A 23561-nucleotide genomic window follows, 5' to 3' on the forward strand; every position below is an offset into this window, starting at 1 on the left:
CAATTCACAGACGTCGTGATGCGCCTCTTCCGAGGGGCGACTTCCAAAGTGCTCGTTAACGGGCGTCCTGCAGTCCCTTCCGATTTTCCGCTCCATGCGTCAAGGCTGCCCCTTGTCGACGTTACTATATGCTCTGGCACTGGAATCGCTCCTCTGTTGTCTCCGTCAACGCCTCAGCGGTCTTACCCTACGTGACGTCACATTTCGCTCTACAGCACATGCAGACGACCTGGTTCTCGTGTTCCGCAATCGCGACGATGTCAACAGAGCACTAGAGTGGATTACCACGTACGTTGTGGCTTCCGGCAGCTGTCTCAACGTCGCCAAATCGGTCGCCATGGCCATAGGAGACGGGTTGACCCCAGCGTGTGTCGAACCCCTACAGCTTCGTGGCACTATCAAATGTCTCGGAAATGAGTTTCATGACGACATACGGCGCACTGCGGCTCTGAACTACCGCCGCTTATTACAACAAATTCGGGTCCAGAACTTCAACCTTCGTCTTCGGACCCTCGACATTCTCCAAATAACACACTTCGTCAATGTTTACCTCGCATCGTGCCTTCCACATATAGCGCGTGTTCTTCCAATACCGTTACTGATGGCTCGACGTCTATTAGCGGCATTCGGAGCCTACGTCAGTACAGGCATGCTCTTCAAAGTCAGTTATGAGTCACTGACCCTTCCTCCAGAAAGGGGAGGTCTTGTTCTAGTTCATGTCCACGACTGAGCTGTGGCCCTGTTGTCAGCTCATACATCAAGCTGTGGCGCCACCACCCGGAAAGCTTGACAGGTTTGCTGACGACGCAAGACAAACCCCCACCCTTCTACTACTTCGGGAACTTCTACATTGAACACAGCTATGTCCGTATCTCAGTACCACCGACGAAACAGGCGTCGGCGCGGGATATATGTCATGTCCTACAGCAGAGGCGCCCACCCAACATCGTGGAGACCAAAAGCCTTCAGGTTAATTGGAAGGTGGTGTGGAAGGCGATTCACGCGGTTACACCGGACACAGCCGTCCGATCCACATGGTACATCACAGTCAATGGTAAAAGGATCACCCGATCACGCTTCCACAAGATAAACAAGGCGGAATCGCCTCTATGCGTAGTCTGCGGGATGTCAGACACGGACGAACACCGTCTCACATGTGGCGCGGCAGAAGACGTATGGCGCTTGGTGCGACAAATTTTGTCCTATTTTATACGAGTGACTCCGGAACACATTACACCTCGGTTTCTACTATTTCCGGATCAACAGTATTTCCTGCGCGCCAAGACCAACGCTGTCACGTGGATCCGTGCGCATGCGGTACACTACTTGTTTCACGATGGATCTAAAGATGTATTCGACTTTTGGAACTACCTACAAGAACGTCATTGCAAGATCCTACGGAGCCCAAATACAGACATTACTTTTCTAATTACTTAGAGAGTGCTCTACGCTACCTTCCACGCAGCTGGATCATCAACCGGTAAGAGAAGACACCCACTGAGTGAGCTGACAAGACTAAGTTCGAATCTCGGTGGAATAACATACGACATACGTGAAGACGTACTTGGATGATGAACCGTAAGGAGAGTAGCGACACCCTTCTGCATCATGTACGCAGCACTTTTTTTTCTTCGTTTTCCCCATATACATTACCTTGGTGTACGAACGTGCCGAGATATTGCTTTATTTACTCATACACAGAGCACGATGCGGTGCTAGATACATTTAATTTGGAATAAAGTAAAACCACATTAAGAATATATTAAAAACTGTAAATAAAAATAAATACATAAATAAAAATTCCCCTAAGATATTTCCCCTTACCATCCCTGATTCCTTGACTGGCGAGAGGGATCCTATGACCAGGCCTCGGGTTGACGAGTTCGAAACTAACTGAAAGCGATTTTTTTACTATATTACGCGTGAAATTGTTATATGGGAGAACATTTTTCTGCCATGTAAAAGTAAGTTTCAGCGTTTGTTTCAGTGTGCTTTGGCAGTCTGATTTCGCTTCGATGGTTGAAAGTAAGAAACCTATAGAGTACATTTGTACAGATAGGTGTCGTGGTGTCTAAACAAACGTATGGTACAGGTTTGCTACTTTGAACTAACGAAGTCAAAGCAGACTGCCAAAAGAACATTGCTACAATCTCCGGAACGTCCTTTTACATGGCAGAAAAATGTTCTCCCATATAACAGTTACACGCGTAATCTTTAATTTTTTTGTGAAAAAAAACACCATTGTAAGCGTCTAACTAACAACCTTCAGCACGACAATCTGATGCTGTACCAAGTCACCTATCAGACATCTTCCCATGTAGCCCTCATAGATATAGTCTGGCTTTATTCCATAGATCTGGTGTTACCTTTAGTTACCGCTTACGCATCTTCTACTGGATGACAGCACACAACACGAACTAAATCGGTGTTTTGGTTGATACGCTATTGACACATAATGTTTGGTACCGATCTGAGTGTCTGACATAAATTAAGTCTCATAGTGCACAGAGCCATTGAGAGGTAGATAGAATTTTAAGACTTATCTTCAGCGAGGTAAAGGGTATTCTGATGCTACAAAAAATTACAATTACTGAAATACTCTGCTACTGTTGAGACGATACTGTAAACACTTCTGAGGGGAGTCTTGAAGTTTTACTTCAGTACGTCTAAAAATATTTCTGTAGCTATAACAGTCGTAAACATCCAATCTAAACGTTCACGCAGGAATGATTGCCATCCGAAAGTGTGTCTCGTCTATTTATCAGACGTGTCCCTTTATAATGGAATTACAATTATTTAATTACTTTTATTTTAATTGTGCACATATTTACTTATCCTGGCAAGGTTAGGGCCATTGGATCCTCCATTACAATTAAACAGACGTTCTAGAAAATTTTGTTTAAATTAATTACAATAATCGTCACCATAGAGCCCTACATTTAGAAATTACTGTGACACAAAATGTGGCTGCCTCACGAACCACAGACCTTACAGAAAAGTGTAGCTAGCGTGCCCCTGCGATTCAGACAGCCATAAATAAGGTGTAAGCAAAACGCAGGGCTATTACTGGAGAGACCAAAAAAATATACCGTTCCAAAAGAGGGGTATCAGCTTTTTACTACTTGCAGGTTGACTGTCTAGTGGTTAATTGAACCGGTCATGTAGCACAAGCCAGTTTGGCCTTGCTACTGTTGGTGTTGCTGGCGCCTCAGTGCAAGGAGAAACTATTTCTAAAGGACATGTAACTCTATTGTATAGTTTAATTACCGTGGCATCCCCTAGGATAAAACGTAAAGCAGCTCCCATGCAGATCTCAAGGTGGTGACTCTTCAGGATGTTGTTGTCAACAGCCGAAACAGAATTAACGTTCTATGGGTCGAAAAGTTAAATGCCAGATCCTTCTACCGGGTATGTAGGTTAAAGAATTTGGAATGAGAAATGGATGGGATGTAGTTAAATATAAAGGAAATTGATCAAGTGTAGTGCCAGAAAGAACACGACTTCTTGGCAAGTATGCACAGGATTATCCATAGAAAATCAAATCAGCAGTGGGTTTAATAATGAATAAGATAATAGGAATGCAGGTAAACTATTATGAACAGAATAGTTAATGTATTATCATAACCAAGATATATACCATACTAATTGCAATAGTAAAACATATATGCCAGCTAGTTCTAGGGATGAAGAGATTAAGAAACGTTTCAGATAACTGAATGAGATGAAAAGGTAATTTTGATGAGAAACTAAAATTCGACAAGGATAGGACGAAAAGTGAAGAGACTGAAGCACTTGGACTGGCGGGGAGAATTTATGGGTAGCCGCATGGTAGATTGTGCAGAGAGCAGAATGTAATCAAGATAATACCTGGTTTAACTAACTTGAAAGAAGGTGGAAGAGATATCAAAGGAATGCAAAACATTTGAAGAGGTAGTGGGCACAGATTACTGTTTATCTGTTCTTAATCACAGAGTAAAACTGTAGAAGTTGCGCCGGTCGGAGTGACCGAGCGGTTCTAGGCGCTACAGTCTAGAACTGTGCGACCGCTACGGTCGGTTCGAATCCTGCCTCGGGCATGGATGTGTGTGATGTCTTTAAGTTAGTTAGGTTTAAGTAGTTCTAAGTTCTAGGGGACTGATGACCTCAGAAGTTAAGTCCCATACTGCTGAGAGCCATTTGAACCATTTTGAAGAAGTTGGAGAAAGGTAGGAAATTAAGGCGAGGGAACCTTTATAAACAGAAAGAACCAGGGGTCGTTGAGAGATAGAAAGTTATCACTCGGCAACGGTTGATTGAAAAAGGGGTGCAGAATATAATAGAATAATAATGGTAGCAATAACTGATAGTTTAGAAAGACGAAAAATTGAAGGTAGCAAAGGGAAAAGATAGGCCCTCAACAATCCTTGAATATTACAGGAGATACTGAATCTAATGAAAGCAGAAAATATGGGCATGCAGCAAATCAAGCAAGCGAAAGAGATTACAGGCGTCTCAAACGCTGACATTTGCAGCAAGTGCAATACGGAGTATTCGAATGGCTATACGAGAAATACAAAGGTTGCAGAAACTTCCCTGATTGTGGGAAAGATGGAAAACTGATCTTCGGAGAAAAGAGAAGAACATCTATGAATCTTAAGCGCTCCGATGGTAAATTTGAGCTAAGCGAAGAAGGGAGGACTGAAAGGTGGGAGTGATTTATAGAAAGATAAATAAAAAATATTAGCTTGACGAGAACTTTAAACAAATAGAAGAGAAAGTAGAGGAGGTGAGAGGTGTGATGCTAAGACGAAGTTTAACAGTACAGTAAAACCATAGTCCACTAGAGTAGACTACTTCACCTGATAGGTAAGACATACACGACGGAAAAAAATCACAACACAAGGAAGGAAATGTACGACAAAAACGAAACATTGTAGGCGTGTTTCTACATCTGCAAGATGATATCTATTAAAATTTAGCCACTCGAATCAGAGTGGCGCTAGTAACGCTGTTGTGAGGAGGCAAATCAGGTTTCCTTTAAACACACGCTGTAAGGGTCTTGATCGTTAGTTACCTGTGAGACAAGACGTGGTGAGTTTATATTTATCAAGAATGCCTTTAAGACGACAAGGATGTCATTATCAGAATCTGAGTTTGGATGAGTTCGTGTAACGGCGCTATCAGGAACTAGATGTTACTTCTGCGATACTGCAGAAAAACCTTGCAGGAATGTAGCCACTGTACAGGATTGCGGGCAAATGTTATTACGAAAATGTACGTTCCCAAGAAGACTGGTCTCTGGACGGCCACGCTGCACTACCGAGAGGGAAGACCATCGTGTTCGACGTATGGCTCTGGTGCATAGTACTGTATCTGCAGAGGCAATCTGAGCTGCTGTTGGAATCACAGTGACATAGCGAACTGTTACAAATCGGTTACTTGAAAGACAGATCCGAGCCAGACACCCTTTTGTGTGCATTCCATTGACCCTAAACCACCGCCACTTACGACTTAAGTGGTGTCAAGTGATCGCTCATCGGAGGCCAAGATGGAGGTCTAATGTGTTCTCTAATGAAAGCTGGTTCTGCCTCATTGCAAGTGATGGCTTTGTGTTGGTTAGGAGGATGACAAGCGAGTGCCGGAAATCAACCTGTCTGCGTGCTGGACGCGCTCGACCTTCACCTGGAGTTGTGATCCGGGGTGCGATTTCGTATGAACTCTGTGTTATCCCACGTACCTAGACGGCAAATTTGTGCGTCAGTCTAGTGATTTGACCTGCGGTGCTACCATTCATGAACAGCTTTCCAGCTACTTCTTGCGAGATTATAACGTTTAGCCCCTGTACTGACCGTCCAATTGCATTATTATTATTATTTACTATTATTATTTAGCGTGTCGCTAGTACAGACATATCATTTAATTAAATTACATATCCGCATGTACATACTGACACACAAGAAACTTAAGTTTTTCTTTATAACTGAATATCCAGTCCTTCAATCCAGCGCACTGCATCTGGAGTTGCTAGCAGGAAATCCTCCTCAGCACCGTGATAGGCTCCAATCCTCCATTCACTGGCAATGTGGTGAACAGTCTGTTATGGAGACCTGCAGTCACAGGCTGGATCAGACAGCTTTTTCCTCTTAAAGAGGGCATCCCTGCATCGGCCATGGCCGGTAGGGATTCTGTTGAGAGTAGTCCAGGTCTCGCGTACTAGGTCGAATCCACTTGGAAGTTTAGCACCTGAGATGTTATGCAGGCGCACATCTGTCACTGCTTCCCACCAACCTTTCTATTTTTCAAGTGGTTTAAAATCCTTAGCAACCATGTCAGCAGCTGCCCTTATGAGAGAATTCCTAAAGTTATCCAGTAATTCTAATCTGCTCGTGAATAGCGACCTGCCAGTTTTAAATCGTCCAAGGGCAATAGGCTTGGAACTCCATCCCACAAACTGACATCCAGCACCTGTACAACACAATGCATGGACGTTAGCACTTCTTTCCAATACTAAATTGGTGATTCCTTCCGTTTCAGAGTGTCCTATCAACCGAACCCTTCCTTTGATCAATTACCGCCATAAATGTCTTGCCTCTCCAATTCTAGTCAATACTTCCTCATTAGTTACGTAATTAATCCACCTAATCCTCAGCATTCTTCCGCTTCACCACATTTAGAAAGCTTCTGTTTCTTTCTTATTGTCCATGTTTCACTTCCATACATGACTAAAATGCAATTTCAACCATTCATACACTGAAGTGCGAAAGAAACTGATATAGGCATGCGTGTTTCTATTACAGAAATATGTAAACAGGCAGAAGAAGGTGCTGTAGTCGGCGACGCCTATATAAGACAACAAGGGTCTGGATCAGTTCTTAGATCGGTTGCTGCTACTACAATGGCAGGTTATCTAGATTTAAGTGAATATGAACGTGGTGTTATAGTCGGCGCACGAGCGATGGGACACAGCATCTCCGAGGTAGCGATGAAGTGGGCATTCTCCCGTACTAACATTTCACGAGGGTACAGTGAGTACCAGGAATCTGGTAAAACATCAAATCTTCGACATCGCTGCGGCAGGAAAAAAATCCTGTAAGAACGGGACCAACTAGGATTGAAGATAATCATTCAAAGTGACAAAAGAGCAACCCTTCCGCTGCGGATATCAATGCTCGGCCAACAAAGAGTCTCAGTATGTGAACCATTCGTAGAGACCACGTCACATCAGCTAACACTACATTTGATAATGGAAAATCGGCAAAAGGAGCTAGTCGTGTAAGTTGTAAAGATAAGAACAAATAAAGGTGCCTCAAAACATGTGTTTTAGAGACTACATTTATTTCATGTTTATCTCATTCTAACATGTTTACATCTGTGCGTCATGAACATTGATTCTTTTCTTACGACGTTTTAATAGCTGTCTATAAGCCTTCTGTTGTAAAATTCTGCAATGGCAATGGTAATGACACAATGTGCGTGACACGTAAACTAATGTAAGCTTCTGAACATGGGGTGCCAGACGTCTTGAAATGTCATCATGGGAAAACAAACGCCTATAACGGCAACTGGTTGCTGCTAATTCATTATAAATTGCCTTCAGTTTCAACAGTTCACGTGTCCTAAAATATCTACAGTGGCAAATCATTATTTACTAATGTTAAAACGAGAAAGGATAGAAAAAGAAAGTACGGAAGTATCTGAAAAAACGTCGCGGGTGGCGCACAGTTGGAGTGTCTCGTTCTCTCTCTCCCACGAATTTCTTCTGCGGGCTTCATTGAAACTAATCGCTGGCACGATCCGGTTGCCAACCGGTGACGTAGGCCATGTAAGCGACGCAGCACCAGGGCCAGGCTTGTTTTAATCCAATTCACTACTGCAGCGGCCTGGCACTCGTACCTTTGCGTCAATAACGTTCTGGCCCCCTGGCCTCAGCAGCAGTGACAGAGCTAGACATGTGGTAAACAGCTCACTCCAGCGTAGACTTTCTGACCTGCCTGGCCATGACTTATGAACCACAGTTTTTAAAGATAGTGGCATAACAGTAAGAAGAGATTTTTTCGATAGGAATTCATGTTCAGGGAGAAGAAATTAAGAGTGTACGAACGTGGAACCATGAGAAACCCGAGGAGCCGTCAGCACCAGCCACAGGGGGCCAAGAAACTATGAAGATGGCTTGTATATAAGCCGAAATAGGTCAATAAAGAAATATTAATGCGATCTCGACTTCTCATTTTAACGTAAATGTAGCATCAAGTCGCTGTTCTCCGCACACTATGTCGTCAAAATTTATGAAGAAATTAGTAGTTTGCTGTTTGCTGATAACATTGTCATTCTGCCGGAAACGACAAAGGATTTGGAAGAGCACTCGAACGTAAATCATAATGTTTTGAAAGGAGGTAAAAGTACGAACGTCAACAAAAGGAAAACAAGTGTAACGAATTAAGTAGAATTAAATTTGACGATGTTGAGGGAATTATATTGGATAACAAGACATTAGAGGTAGTAGCTGAGTTTTGCTATTTGGCCAGCTAAATAACTGACGACGATCAAAGGAAAGGTAACGTAAAATGTAGAGAAGCAATAAAGAAGATCAGTGTTTCTGGGAATTGTTAATATTCAATATAAAATCGAGAGTTAGGAAGTCTTTTCTTGACGTATGGTGTATTGCCATCTACAGAAGTGAAACGTTGATGATGAAAAGTTCAGACAAGGGTGGAATAAAAGCTTTTGAAACTGAAGAATACTGAAGGTAAGGTGGATACAGCGAATTACTTGTAAGAACTGACTAAAAAGTGGCAGAATATGAATAAAAGATGGGATCAGTTCATTGGAAACATCGTGAGGCATCAAATAATCGCCAATCTCACAATGGAGGGAAGTGTGGGGTATAAAAAGTAATACAAGGTGAACAAGACTTAAGTACAATAGGCAGCCTCAAATGGATATAGGTTGCAGTAGTTACGCAGAGTTTGTGTGCTGTCTGTGAATAATGTAAATACGAAAATGCAAAAGCAAATGCCTTTACTTTTAGTAGTGGACATTAAAATTCTACATGAAATCACTGTGATTAAACACGCCGTCTTTATAAAGCGAGTAAAGCCCCGAAGAAAATATTTTTATTTCGCTGTCTGTCTTCAGGTATAATTTCTCACAGACGCACGTACTTCTCAAAACGGATATTCCTTAGCATCTGCAACAATGTACTATTGTTCAGTGATTAACTTTCTCATTACTCACCCTGAATCTGGCTCCCATAAGTAGACTTTCGTATTCACCCAATCATCAAGATGTAAATATCAAATTGTAAATCCACCCACAAATTTGTAACTCGAGGTAAGGCAATCACAAAAAAACAAAAACAGAAATGGCTGCTGCTCTGAAGTTCTCGAGACAAACTTTCATTCTGGCGTCTGAAAATAATGTGTTAAGGTAACAGAGAGTTTATCTGGGTTGTACAATTATGGGTCGCACAACACAAGAAAAAAGGAATCGTTAACATCAATCTAGTGAATTAGCCGAAGGTGTAAAACCTTCACTTTTGTTATTCTTATGCGTGGCATTAGTGCAACGCCTCCTGATTACTCAGTACTACAATGTTCCAAATTATAGTTTATTTACACAACTAAGTGAAAAAAATGAAATTTAAATAATGATATGAGATTCTCTCCAATCTTGCAGTTAGTGTTGGTTCCCAAAAAAACAAATATCTTACACAGATTAACGTTAAATGACCCACTTGGCGTCCTCAGCACAAAGATCTTCTCCATATCACAGATTTCTTAAACACGTAGTATACATAAGCATTTTGGTGAATGAAATACCGAGAAAGGTGGTGCATTAGCTAGCACACTGGACTTGCATTCAGCAGGACGGAGGTTGAAACCCGTGACCAACCGTCCTGATTTAGGATTTCCGTGATTTCCCTAGATCACCTCAGTCAAGTCCCAGGATGGTTTCTTTGAAAGGGCACGGCCGATATCCTTCCTCATCCTTCCCTAATACGAGTTTGTGCTCTGTCTCTAACAACCTCGTTGTCCACCGGACGTGAAATCTCTGCCTCCTTCTCTCCGCGTAATACCAACTTGGTAAACCCAACCACTAACCAAATATAGTATGCGAACAGAAAGCAGTCTGCCCATTATTAATCCTAACCGCAAACACCACTACTCTATTCATTCGAGCTCAGTTTCTAAGAAATGTAACTTTTCCATGGTGGCTAGCGAAGCATATAGTTGTAGAAAAAGTTGCATTGTGTTCCAGAGGAGACTTACGAAGAACCGTTATATATAATATTCAATATAACTTCATCAATAAAAGCCATAATTGGTTTCAACCATAGCTCCTTCTATTTCTATACGTATTTAAATACAGCCGCACTCATTAACACATTATAACTTACACAGGCAACAGGACTCCTTCACTCAGGAAGGGTCTCGAACAGAGTAGAGGTGAAGAAAAACACGTTGTTCCCTTCTCAAAACTCGCGAGCCATAAGGAAATTCTCAGCACCCTTGCATCTCAATGGCCGATTCGGTAAGGATCTTAGACATGGAAGCTAGTGTAGCAGACGCAGCAGTAGCAGCTCAAAAATGGTTCAAATGGCTGTGAACACTATGCGACTTAGCTTCTGAGGTATCAGACACCTAGAATTTAGAACTACTTAAACCTGACTAACCTAAGGACATCACAAAGATCCATGCCCGATGCAGGATTCGAACCTGCGACCGTAGAGGTCGCGCAGTTCCAGACTATAGCGCCTAGAACCGCTCGGCCATCCAGGCCGGCAGTAGCAGCTGTTCGGAAGTCGATCGCTAGGCGAAAATACAGGGTCCGTCTCCTAAGAGGCATTTTCTCTGTCGTTTCAGTAGATATTTGCAATTTCGTTTTTGCATTGGGTACCTGGTGTCTGCCTAAACAGTGCTCATCACGTCTTTCATGCGAGGCCCAGTCTCAACGGAAAGCGTCCGTTTGTTTCCCGTTAGAGACAAATGATTTTTAAAGTGGCATTTTACGTGCCCATTCGAGAGAGTAGTAACAGATTAGTCTAGTGCTATATACGTTTCATCGCTGTGTGTTAACAGCGACAGTAAAACACGAAGAATAACCAGTACTCAAACAGCGACTCAATAGCACTGAATGCTTGGCGGTAGAAATCGGCACGGGCCATGGCTATGCTGGAGTACTGTTTGTTCTTCGAGACTACTGTCCTTATTAATACAAATCGAAAAAAAGGAACATCGTACCAGACTAATTTGGGACCGCTTTGTTGAATGCACGCTTAAAATTCCACTTTAAAAATTGTTTTGTCTTTAATGGGAAAGGAACCGACGCTTTCCATTGAGACTGGGCGTTGCATGAAGAAGGTGATGAGCACTATTCGTTTGAGCTAAATCCAGCTACACATGGAAAACACAAAATTGAATGTATCTACTGAAACACCAAAGAAAATTCACCTCACGACTCTTTGAAGGGACTCCCTTTATAACAGCAAAACTTGCTCATGGGTAGTGGATACATAAAAATACTAGTTGGTAAATATAACCGAAAACTTCAAGATGAAGAAGCTTGTACAATATAGACTAGCGTGGAGGTGTGCATCAGAGTAGTCTTCGGACCTAAGATCACAACATTAACAACAAGTTAAAATAATAACTGCAATAATAGTGACAAAAGTCAGTTTGTATTAAGCCCCCAAAAGTTGAACAACAAATTACAGCAGGAAAATTTGGTAACCCTAATATGTGAAAACAATTTTCAGATCAATCATACGAAAGTAAAAGTCTGTTATGGATTCATTAGTTTTTGTACGGTGAAGTGGTAATGCACTACAGAAAACACGGAATATTTCGGTAGACTTGTGGGTGAGGATTTAAGTTTCCTGCCTGCAGTGTATTCTTTATTTGCAATCCTGCTTTCCAGTTAATTAATTTCAACTTCAGAGGTCATGAGGATGAATTATCTAACTGAAAAGTGTAAATTCGAAGCAATCTACGCAACAGGCATCATCTCTTTCACAAAGTCCTCTTTGTCTATCGACCCAAATCGGCAAAGATGATTAAAAATAGACTACAGTGTACTCTAGGAAATACGTTTTCCACAACAATTTTTCCTACATTTTGGTTTCAAGTTAAAAGCTGTTCAGTAGATTTTTAAATAATTTCTACATTTTTTTTTGCAGGAATATCATTAAACATTTACTGAAAGGGCGCAATGCACTGTCCTCTAAAAGTAAAATAAATTATTTATGCTTATCTATGATAATACTGATGAAATGATGTCCTCTAGTGTTGCATGATTGTGCTGTAGTGGAATGATGCCGTATGTCGTTTCAGAAAAATCCGCAACGCACAATTCCAACGCTGGACGACAACGATTTAGTTATTACTGAAAGGTTAGTACTATTTAATAACAGACTCAATAGGCTTAGCAGTTGCGCTAGTTAAATATATACTTCTCTGTGGGGCAACGCATTAGCTCCTGAAAAAAAAAAAAAAAAAACATCTTACTCGTAGTGGAAACGTCAAAGTTTGTTCAAATTATTAGTTCGAAACTGATTTATTTTTCGGCACCCTCGCTAGGATTTAGTGCGAAATTACTGGATGCCATTGTTCATTTCAAGAACTGAGGAAAACACATTTTCATCGACACTTGCTTTTCGTGGTTTGCAGATTATAAAAACAAATTAATTATTCATTTACAGTTTCTGATTTCCTTTCCCTTTCAATGTTTAAGTTCCTCTGAGTTTTCATGTTTCACTTCTCTCACAGAATAAAAGGCCTGTTCGTGTATTTTGTATTGGTTGCCTGGCGTCGTGCACTACCTGTACCACAATAACGCTACGGAATCAGTCACAAGATTACAGTTTGTGGTTTAGTGTGCGAATTACTAAGTGCTGCAAGACATTGGTACGTAATGTGAAAGACTAGCTCCGTTGGATACTTAGTTCTGGGCTTTAATATCGTTTGAAGTAGCTCTTCGCTTTAATCTATACTACACAAACCCTTACATCTCTGCTGAACGACTGAACTTCGTTACTGCAGCCAACCTTCAATCACCCTCTTCAATTTTTACCTACCACACTTCTGTCCAAATCGAATTTACTATTCACTGGCGCCTCAGGATCTAATCTTTTTGCTTAGTTTTGCCTGAAATTTCTTTTATCTTCAGTTGAGTTCTGTAGCTCTTTATTAGTTATTCAGTATATCCATCCATTCCTCAATATTCTTCTGTAGTTCCACATTTCAATAGCTTGTGTTCTCTCGTTGTCTATTCTGTTTATCTTCCACAGTTCACTCCAGTTTAAAGCTAAAGACTAATACTTCCAAGCACATAAATCTGGGAACTTTACTCTGCTTTAATTCTGTGTTCTATTAACCCTGTAGTTTTGCCAGCTGCCATTCAAATTGTTGCTGTGCTCCTGATATTTCGAACGTTTCGTCTTAGCTGACTTTGTGTTCCTGTCTTCCATGTTGAATTTCCAAAGAAATAATTCTTCTTTTCCTAATTTCAGTTGTTCTTTGCATGAGAGACGAAGTCAGTATAGGCAATATAAGTACTATATCAGCCTGCTACGTACCCGACATATATACAGTTATTCATGCGTAGATTAGGTATAAAAAATGACGTTTGTCAAAGTTTTGTTTTAAAGGGTAGTAGCGCGTATTAAAGCGCTGCCTCCGTGTTGTCGAAACGCTCCGGCCCCAGATAGAATCCTTCTGGGGGATTAACGGAGAAGGTAGGGGTGTCGGGCAACCAGGATTTGGCTTTTAGGTGCTTTTCCACATCCCACCATGTGAATACTGGTCTGGCCTCAGTTACATGATTCACAAACATGCAGAAAACTTTCACTCCTTTCATCTAAATAACTCTACTCGTAGACATTTGGTCCACACGTAACTCCACTACAAGGGCTAACAGGGTGACCAGGAAGAACATCCGGATGACTCTTAAATTACCTACTCCAAATCCGTTCCTAACCACGCCAAAATGGTGCCTATGGCGGACAAGGGCACCACAAAAAGAAAAAGAAGAAGAAGAAGAAGAGAATTTAGTTCTAAATTTCATTAAGTGTTTTCATACCTCACAGGCTATTCATTCACCAAAATTCGGGTTTTATAAATATATATTTTTTTTTGAATTTCTTCTTACTGTGTTTACCATACTGAAAAAGAGAAAAATTCTGTGTTTCATAACGTCATACATGAGAGTGACATTCTGATTTACGGAGAGAGGTGACGCAGTGGTTAGCACACTGGACTCGTATTCGGGAGGACGACAGTTCAAACCCTCGTCCGGCCATCCTGATTTAAAAACTTCCTGACAGATTAAAACTGTGTGCCGGACCCAGACTCGAACTCGGGACCTTTTCCTTTCGCGGGCAAGTGCCCTACCATCTGAGCTACCCAAGCACGACTCACAGCCTGTCTTCACTGCTTCAGTTCAGCCAGTGCCTCGTCTCCTATCTTCCAAACTTCACAGAAGCTCTTCTGTGAACCATGCAGAACTAGCACTCCAGGAAGAAAGGATATTGCGGAAATGGCTTAGCCATATCCAGATTTAGGTTTTCCGTGATTTTCCTTAATCGCTTCGGGCAAATGGCGGAATGGTTCCTTTGAAAGGCACGGCCGACTTCCTTCCCTATCCTTCCTTAATCTCATGGGAGGTTGACCTCTCTCTTTGGTCACCCCGAAATCAGCCATTCTGACTCCACATTGCAGTGACAATTTGTTTGTAGTATGTGGTTGTACCTGCATGATAATGAGTCGTTGTAACGTACTTTGAATGTAAAACTGTCTATATGTGTTTGAAAGGAAGTATTGCATTTAAGTAGGTATGAAGTTAATTTTCTATTGTCGTCAACTTTCCTTCTCGTGACTGTTTTCATGTGGACTACCACATTCCCCTCGTGCGCCAAGCTCGTCTTTCCAGAGCAGCACTTACACCGCTAGGTTCTAAATTATTTGTTGGCTATATGCTATTCTCTATATCCCCATAAAATTTTGCCCTCTACGTCTCCCTCTAGTATCGCTGAAGTTATTTCCTGATGCCTTAATGTGTGTCCCATCAACCTTTCCCTTCTTCTTGTCAGTGATTTTCATTTATTCTTTTGCGGGGAACCTCCTCATTTCTGATGTTATTAGTCCGTTTAGTATTCATGATCATTTTGTAACATCATGTCTCAAAGGCCTATATTCTCTTTTCTTTCAGTTTCCCCATAGTACATGCAATGCTGTGCTCCACATGTACAATTTCAGAAATTACTTCCTGCCGCGTCAGTCATAGGAACTTACCACAAATTTCCAAATTACTTTCTCAGCTCATGGTGTAGATTAGTGGTTTGCCTCGTAGACTGCAGGGTCATGAGTATATTTCCCGGCCGTGTTCGAAGATTTTCTTCGCTTTGGGACTAGGTGTCTGTCCTAATCATTTCATATCATCTGCATCAGAAGGAGGCTCAAGTCGCCGAGGTGGTGTGAAACAGAAAGACTTGCATCAGTCTGGGCCACCTGGCCATTGATGCCATGGGATCGTTTCACGCAGAAGCATTAAACAAGTAGATGATACTTCAACGCGACATAAGAGGCTGCCTCGCAGGTTATACACAGCAGTTGAGAAATGGTGTTGTGAATCTAGCTCACGCAAATAAGATTAGAATTCAACGTGCCGTTGACATCGAAGTTTAACAAGAGCACAAGAATGAAGAAAAAAATAATGTGACTATGGTCTGATTTAATGATCCCACTCAGTATCTCTTCAGATCATAACGCCAAAGATTCTCCAGATTTCGTGCAATATAAACACAATAAGGTAGATATTTCTTTGAACCTTTGATTGTCACTCCTCTTCCAGAAGCTGCAAATCTGCCGGAGAAGTGTCTTTTGTCACTCCGGCAAACGTCAACATTTCTTAGTCTGTGCCGTCACAGAAGTTTGGTCATCGGGAAGAAACACTACTCTGACCCAATAGCGAAATTTTAATATTGAGTAAAATTTGGAAATGTAGCTAAGATAGAACTGATAAACTGTCTTCCTGATTACACCAAAATATGTGAGAAGTCCTAAATATAGGCTTATAACAGTCAACAGTGGGACTGTACTATTAGCTCTTTTGCTTGTATTTCTGCAGTTATTATATTTCAATTCAGATAATCTGACTTTAGTATCGTCTCATCACTCCTACCATTTGCTTATTATATTTCGTCACTTAGTGCTTGATGATATTTATAATACTCTCCATGGCTGTTCTGTTTTCTGGACGCAATTATTATTATTTTATTTTTACAGCCGTGCCATTGCAATGTATCTCATATCAAAATACGGGAAGGACGATTCTCTATACCCAAGGGAGCCTCAAAAGCGAGCTCTTGTTGATCAGAGGTTGTTTTTTGACTTTGATATTTATGGAGCTGTGGAAAATATCTGGGTAAGTGCTGCAATGGTTCTAGCTACGGTAATGTTGTAGTATGTGAAAAGCTCATACAAATTAATGACGCCTGTTAATTCACAGTTTCATTTTGTTTTACTGCGGTTACTGATTTCTGTCTGCTTGGACCTCGCCTGGTGTTACACTGTCCAGTAATATCTAACCCAGGTTTCGGACACAACGAAGGAACGTAAACACTAGTCTGAAGCCATATGGTTTTGTTTTCATTATTTACAGATCTCCCACAGGCTATCCAAATTGTTGCGAATTATAGCAGTTAATTGCTTCGACGCAGCATTGTTTCATCAGCAACTACCAATTGAGAAATTAATTTCCTGTATCTTCATCTTCCATATCTTCTAAGAGGTTACCCGCTCCGTTTTTTCGTGAACGACAAATGTTCATTTAAAAGGAACTTCACCAGAACTTTCGTCAAATATTTGTTTACACACACGTTTGTGTTTTAATATGAGCACTTATTTTAGTACAACATTTTATAGAATATGTGCTTAGAATGCTAAATGACGCGAAAAATGTCTATGTACTTTTTGTGGTTCTACTGCAGTCGCTGACGTGTGCATAGGCTTTTAGTACTTTTTCAAAAACTTGTCATTTTAATTCTTTAAGATTTTTTAAGATTTTTCTGTCTTTAATCATTTGCAATCTTGCATATGTTTTAAAAATATTAGTTTTACATCATTGAGCACAGTAAACATAACGTTGTTGTTCACCCATTTTATCTATGTCTTCCTCCCATTTCTCCCACCACCTTTCTCATTCTCCTGTACCACAATCCCTCACATTGTTTATAATAGCGCAAGGCTGTATTCTGAATTCAGTCTTTCTACCGTTGTGATGTACATTCATTGAAATATGTTAAATGATTTCATGATGTTTAAAGAGCTTAACTATATATGTTTATACAACTGCACGAAGCTTTTTCAAATGGATTAAACACATACGAAGATAACAGCTAAGCCTTCATCGGTAATGTGATTAATTTAAATATACGTAGGCGATTGGTAACTAAATAAGTAAATATATAAGCATTTAAAGTGGTTGAAATGAATTCGCAGTTGCGAATTCGAACAACCCTCAGTTGTATATGGGAATGAGAGCAATGAAACTTAGTGCCGGACCAGGACTTGAAACGGAATTTACTACTTTACGCGAGCAGTCGCCTTAACTGCATCTTTCTTGTGTTTGTAATTGTTCAAATCATTTGGTCTGGGTGGACGTCATCTGATACCCGTTCAAGTTCATCGTTGAACACTCAGTTTTGTTTATTACAGAGGTTAGCCAGCCTAGTGACCGATCACTCTGAGCTACCATGCCGGCTGCTTTGGCTATCCGTGCGCGACCCACGGCCAGACCTAAAATGAAAAGTCCATGTCTCTCGTTCCTACGCCATGAACTGTACTTGTACACGCTTTATATAATACAGGAGAGAACATTGAAAGTCACTGCCTGGTATCGGCGGATGAATACGCTGTAGCAGTACCTGTATTGATAAGAAGAATGATGCAGTATTTCTTCGGACATGCACGTATATCCGGAGGAGCATCGTATCGTCCTTCCTAACGACACGTGCTCTGCAGCACTGTAAAGAATTAAAGGTTGCGTACTACCAGTTGACCGTATGCCAGTTTTCAAAAACTGAGAGTTGCCCACTGGATAATGTAGATATGCACTATAGGAATTTCTGGGAGAGAAAGAAAACAAATGTTTCACACGACAGTCTCGATTGGAAGGCTCAGCAACGACTTTAATGAAACGATACGACGTGCAGAACCGTTTGTCAAGTGAGTGGTTAGGGGATGTAAAAGGAAGTTGTTTGTTATTTTACTAGACGGCAGAGGACAACTTAAATCGGAAGGTGTGAAATGACGTTACAAAATTTTCAAGATTAACTTGGAAGTGTACTGTCGAGAGTAATGCGCGTAAAAATCTCCAAGAAGTCTTATCCAGCAATTGATCGAATGGATGAGCAAGATGGCAAGCTATTTTTCTTTTTGTTTGACCAACTTATTATAAACACGTTCTTGAAAGGGTGAATGCTGATAGTCACATTTCTGAGCCAATCTCATTCACTGAGAAATTGCTGATTTTTACAACGCGTAACAGAATAAATGTTTTGTAACGAGTCATCCATCTTCCTTCCTGTGGCAGATAAGATATGAAATGACTCTCTTTTTTGATGTTCTAACCATATGTAAGAAAACTGATACACGGCAGTTCCAGTTTATCAAACTATAAAAATTTAATGCACAATTTCACTTATTTTTCACGTTTTTGTCATAGTGAGAAGCTTTCCACTTAAATTTGCCTCTATAATTACTAATTAAGATCTGTGAATCATTTTTTGCCTTCAGGTTTCAGTTATGTCTGGAAAACCACCAGGCCAGAGACATGTGGATAAAATAAACGATGGGCTGGAAACTTGGAACAAAATGCTTGATGGAAAACAATGGCTCGCCGGGGAGAATGTGACACTGGCTGATTACTCTGCTGCTATGGTCGTGATAACAACACAGGTGATGTTGTTTTGTTTGGGTGCAATTGGTCTCTATGAGTGAACGCAAAAGTAAAAGGTCCAGCCGTATTCATATGACCACAGACTATTCTCGACGTCAACGTACAACAACCAACCACAGATGGCAGGTGACGCCACTAGCAGCTGTGACGTTTTGTCTCGGCTCGATGGTGACAGTTTTCCCAGTCGAGATGACTGGGAAAGGCGTCCGTCGATCACGACAACATCAATCTGTAACTATTACAAAAACAAACTCCTCGCACGGTTTCTCAAAACTGATATCAACGTCTCGATGAATCAGCTCTCCGGTGTGTGTGCGTCGCCCTTGCTTGTAATTAATGCAATGGTGTTCGATGTCGATCTGTGTTCTCCGCTTATAAATATAGCGGCTACACCACTGGATAACGCGATGACTCCCTTGATCTTAAGCGACAGCAAAAAGTCCTTTGGGTGTTTGCGACAGACTTTTTAGTTTGCGAGAACTTGCTGACTGTAGTTCTTATGTCCGGTTTGAGAATGGGTATTCAAACGTTGAAAATATAATGTCTTGAATCATCAATCCATCACCCAAGCCGATGCAGCATAATGATTTTGCGAGGATATTGACTTGTTGATTATTATTCTTTCGTCAAGGCATCGCGTATTTAACAACTACACGGCGTAATTCCAGAGATAACAAAACCTTGAGCAATGTTGAGAATGCGTCGTATTTCGGTGTAAACTTATTGCTTTTTACAGTTAAATAGTCACTAAATCACTTTTCATTGACTTTGACGATAGCGTCTGGCAACACGGCGCAATCGTAAGTTCTTCTTGATTGCGTTTATCTGTTGCCTACTCATGTCTAATAATTGAGTTTGTCTCGGCGATGAGTCTCTTTTTGTGTCCGTTGATGATCGTAACTATTAAGTATCACGAAGGCTAAGTCCCATCACAAATCAGCAATCACACGAGTTATTTTTCTGTCACATATATCAAGTATCGCGTTATCTGTCTATACGGTAAAGATGATTTTACTTCAGTTTGACTTCTGACTAATTCTTCCAAACGTAAAACTTTTAAACTTCAGATCGGTTTCAAAACAATCTAGTAGCGCTTAACATGGGTGCTACTATTGCAAGAGCACAAGAGAGAAGTGAAGTTGACATCTCCATTGCCGAGTTACATTGTAGCCACAGTGAACTTACAATTCGATGCGGCTACATCTCTCTTCCAGGATAAATGTTATCTTTCGTCAATTTGTGGTCTGGGCTTTAACCTTCGTAAATGATAATTTTTTGAATTCTTTCTTTAAAGTTCCTGTTTCGTATCATATGGTATTCTTTCATTGTGTCCTTTCTTTATGATAAGCATTAGTATCTATATAACATTCTTGTTACAAGATTTTAAACTTGGCTGCAACAGCAACTGTTGAAATTCTTCACGATAAACGATGACAGCCAAAACAGTTGCAGGATAAAAATTTATTAAAATTCTTGACTAAGGTTTCGGTACATATAAATATACCTTCATCAGAAGTAAAAAATCTAAAGTTACATCATGCAATGGAGATTAGTAAAACAATTGTGCCAAAGGTGTCGTCAATAATTAAGACATCTTCTCCATTTGTACAACATGACTCTGGGCACAGGGTCAATGCGAACAGTTAAGCATCAGTACATTGCCAATTCTCCTGCACGTCTCGAAACGGTACGCCTTGAAAAAGATGCTCATTCGGGCGTTTGATAGGTGGTCACGTTATGTGACTGGACTGTACAACAGTTAATACTTTAATATCATGGTGTTTATAGGAGAATTGGAATTGCCATGTTGACACTGCTAGATCCACCTCACTCCTCTTCAGTTACTGTATTAGATTGCGCCTCTTAAGACAGAATCCTCTTTACTGCTATGAGTTCCCTCATTTGCGTTTCTTCTGAATCAATGTAAATGCTTTGGTTTCCACTGTTTATGTTATAAGATTTTACTTGATTCGCATGTTTATGTTTTTTGTACTTATAAAATTCCTAATAACTTAAAAAACTAAAATTTAACGGAGGAAAAAGAGCTCAGTTTATACTCGAATACAGTTTTCGTCGCCAACATAAGCATTATGATTCAAGAGATGAACGTCTAGCATGGTACTGCAGTAGTATATAAATTAGTCAGCCTTTCATGAAATGTGATCATTATCATTCTAGAACTCAGTCTTAAGTATCTACAACAGGTATTTTTTGTTTTTAGTACTGTAAATCTGATCTCACTAGTATGTATAGCACGTTTCAAATTCCTTGCGAGAATCGTCAGGGGTGATAAAACACAGCAACGCTAGTTATACTTCAGTACCTGAAGAATTCACGGAACTAACAAAGTCTACTGAACTGATGCCCGGCGTACTACAAACCCAGTAAATTTATATAGTGGTTTTCAAACAGGGAAAAAAAAATTTTTTTTTTGAAGCGAATCAGGAACTTCGATCTTGAGCGGCATACCGTCTTGCAAGCAGAGCAGATAACTGGACGATAGGCAACACACAATGCTGACGAGTGCCTGCACCCTGCTACCTCTCAGGGGAGTAACTAGGCTTAATCGACGCTGTGATTAGCGACTCTGGGAAGCATCACCGAACAACGATGTGGTGGAGTAAGCCTGCGAATACGGCCCGCCCGGTTAGCTGTGCGGTGTAACGCACGGCTTTCCGGATTAGGAAAGAGCGCCTGGTCCCGGCACAAATCCGCCTGGCGGACTTGTGTCGAGGTTCGGTGAGCCGGCCAGTCTGTGGATGGTTTTCAGTCGGTTTTCCATCTGATTCGGCGAATGAGGGCGGGTTCCCCTTATTCCGCCTCAGCTACACTATGTCGGCATTCTCCACGTGCGCTTACACCATTACCTCTCCGTCGTTACTAGGCCCCCAGTTAACATACAATACAATACAGTACAAGCCTGCGAATACTACAGTGTAATGCATTTCACTTTTTCCAAATTTTCCTCCATCAACAGCTACATTGCAATGAATTTTAAAATCACTTTCCGAATATTGTTTACGAAAACTGACAAATTAAGCGTCGTTTCTGCCCAAGACTTTATTTATGTATAAAGCGTCAATTGAAAATTCAATCGCTCAACATTTAGTGCGTTCTTTCAAGACTAATGGGAACCCTAACAGCCACAAGCAACTACAGTTCGCAACAGAAAAACTACCGTAGTTATTGTAAGACTTTACATTGGGCCTAAGCAAACGACGTCATAGCAACAAGAAGGATGTCCCAACCACACCAGACATAACTAGACGGATAATTTGAGATCATTTGATACATATATCTTGCAACCTCAACAGACATAAGAACTCTGGTCGACTCCCTAAGACAAGAAACGGCGTATGACATAGACTAGCGCTACCATAATTTCACATAAAGTTCAAGGTGTAGCACTTATACCTGTAATAACTTAGTAGAATGTATGTGCTCAAGGTCAACACTTCGAGCACTTGTTATGATAGTTACTATAATAAACATAAGAGTTACATGTCTGAATACTTTCGGTACAGCAGGGAAGACGTTTATGGGACATCGCCTCACGACGGGAAGGCGATTTACAAACTTCCATCTTGTACTGGCAGAAGTGAAGGTGTGAAGAAAGGGTTTGAATCGTGCTTGAGTTGCTCAGTTGGTAGCGCACTTGCCCACGAAAGGCAAAGGTCCCGAGTTCGAGTCTCTGTCCGGCACACACTTTTAATCTGCTAGGAAGTTTCATATCAGCGCACACTACGCTGCAGAGTGAAAATCCCATTCCGGTTCCATCTTGTTAATCTTTGGTCAAGTTGTGCACATGATAAGTTGTCGAAGTCCTCGTATAAAGGTCTCTCCACGTTCACAGAACGTTGGTGATAATTCGAGAGCCTAAGATAGTAAAATTACATGTAAACGTTAGAAAATCCGCTGCAGAGGCATGTATTTCAACTTAGCGAAAACTTCACGTCGTTATGTTAACTAGGTCTGAATGATTTTAATGTTCCCTATCTGAGCTTCTTCACCTTGTAAATGCATTGTGGCAATGCTACGTAATTCTGTTTTGAGAGTCTCCTACATACATGTGAAATTGTTCATTTACTCAGTAATAATCTATTGTGTTATTCTCTGTTACAGGTTATTCCAAAAACGGAATTTAATCCATATAAGTACAAAAATATAGTTGAGTGGCTTTCACGAATTGAGAGTTGTAATCAAACATATGTAGAAGAGGTGAAAGTGTTCCGTGAAGCCATGAAAGCTTTTCTAGAAAAGCCTAAATAAAAAAAATTATAATATATGTATCAACCATTGTGTTGCATACATTTAAACAATAAAATTTTGTATTAAAAGATAATTAAATAATTAAAATCCTGAATCTGTTCTTATAAACTTTTTTTTCAGGCGAAAGTATTCTGTAGATTAATAGCAGTACTTGGTAAAAAACAATCAAAGGGTAATGGTTTCACTCGTTAATAAATAGCTTCGTATTAAAATGCGTTTAAAATAGAAACTATACTACTGTTGTCGAGGTAGACTGAGCTGCACACCAGCTAGAGTCCTGCGCCGATTTGTACAGAAATACTTGACGTTACCTACACCTTCACTTCCAGCGACATCTGCATGATGTATTTAAGTCGATG

At 40.7% G+C, this 23561-nt stretch overlaps 1 protein-coding gene across 1 annotated transcript in view; it reads left to right on the top strand.

Moving 5' to 3' along the window:
* LOC126336886 (glutathione S-transferase D6-like) overlaps window positions 1-23270 on the top strand; it is a 36765-nt gene extending 13495 nt beyond the window's left edge. The window contains exons 3-6 of the mRNA XM_050000997.1: window positions 12309-12367; window positions 16260-16398; window positions 18771-18932; window positions 23056-23270. Of these exons, the coding sequence (XP_049856954.1) occupies window positions 12309-12367; window positions 16260-16398; window positions 18771-18932; window positions 23056-23202 (507 nt within the window). The 3' untranslated portion in view covers window positions 23203-23270. The remainder of the gene's footprint in view (window positions 1-12308; window positions 12368-16259; window positions 16399-18770; window positions 18933-23055) is intronic.
* Window positions 23271-23561: the final 291 nt, after the last annotated feature.

The sequence above is a fragment of the Schistocerca gregaria genome, chromosome 2 (genome assembly GCF_023897955.1).
Source record: "Schistocerca gregaria isolate iqSchGreg1 chromosome 2, iqSchGreg1.2, whole genome shotgun sequence".
NCBI lineage: Eukaryota > Metazoa > Arthropoda > Insecta > Orthoptera > Acrididae > Schistocerca > Schistocerca gregaria.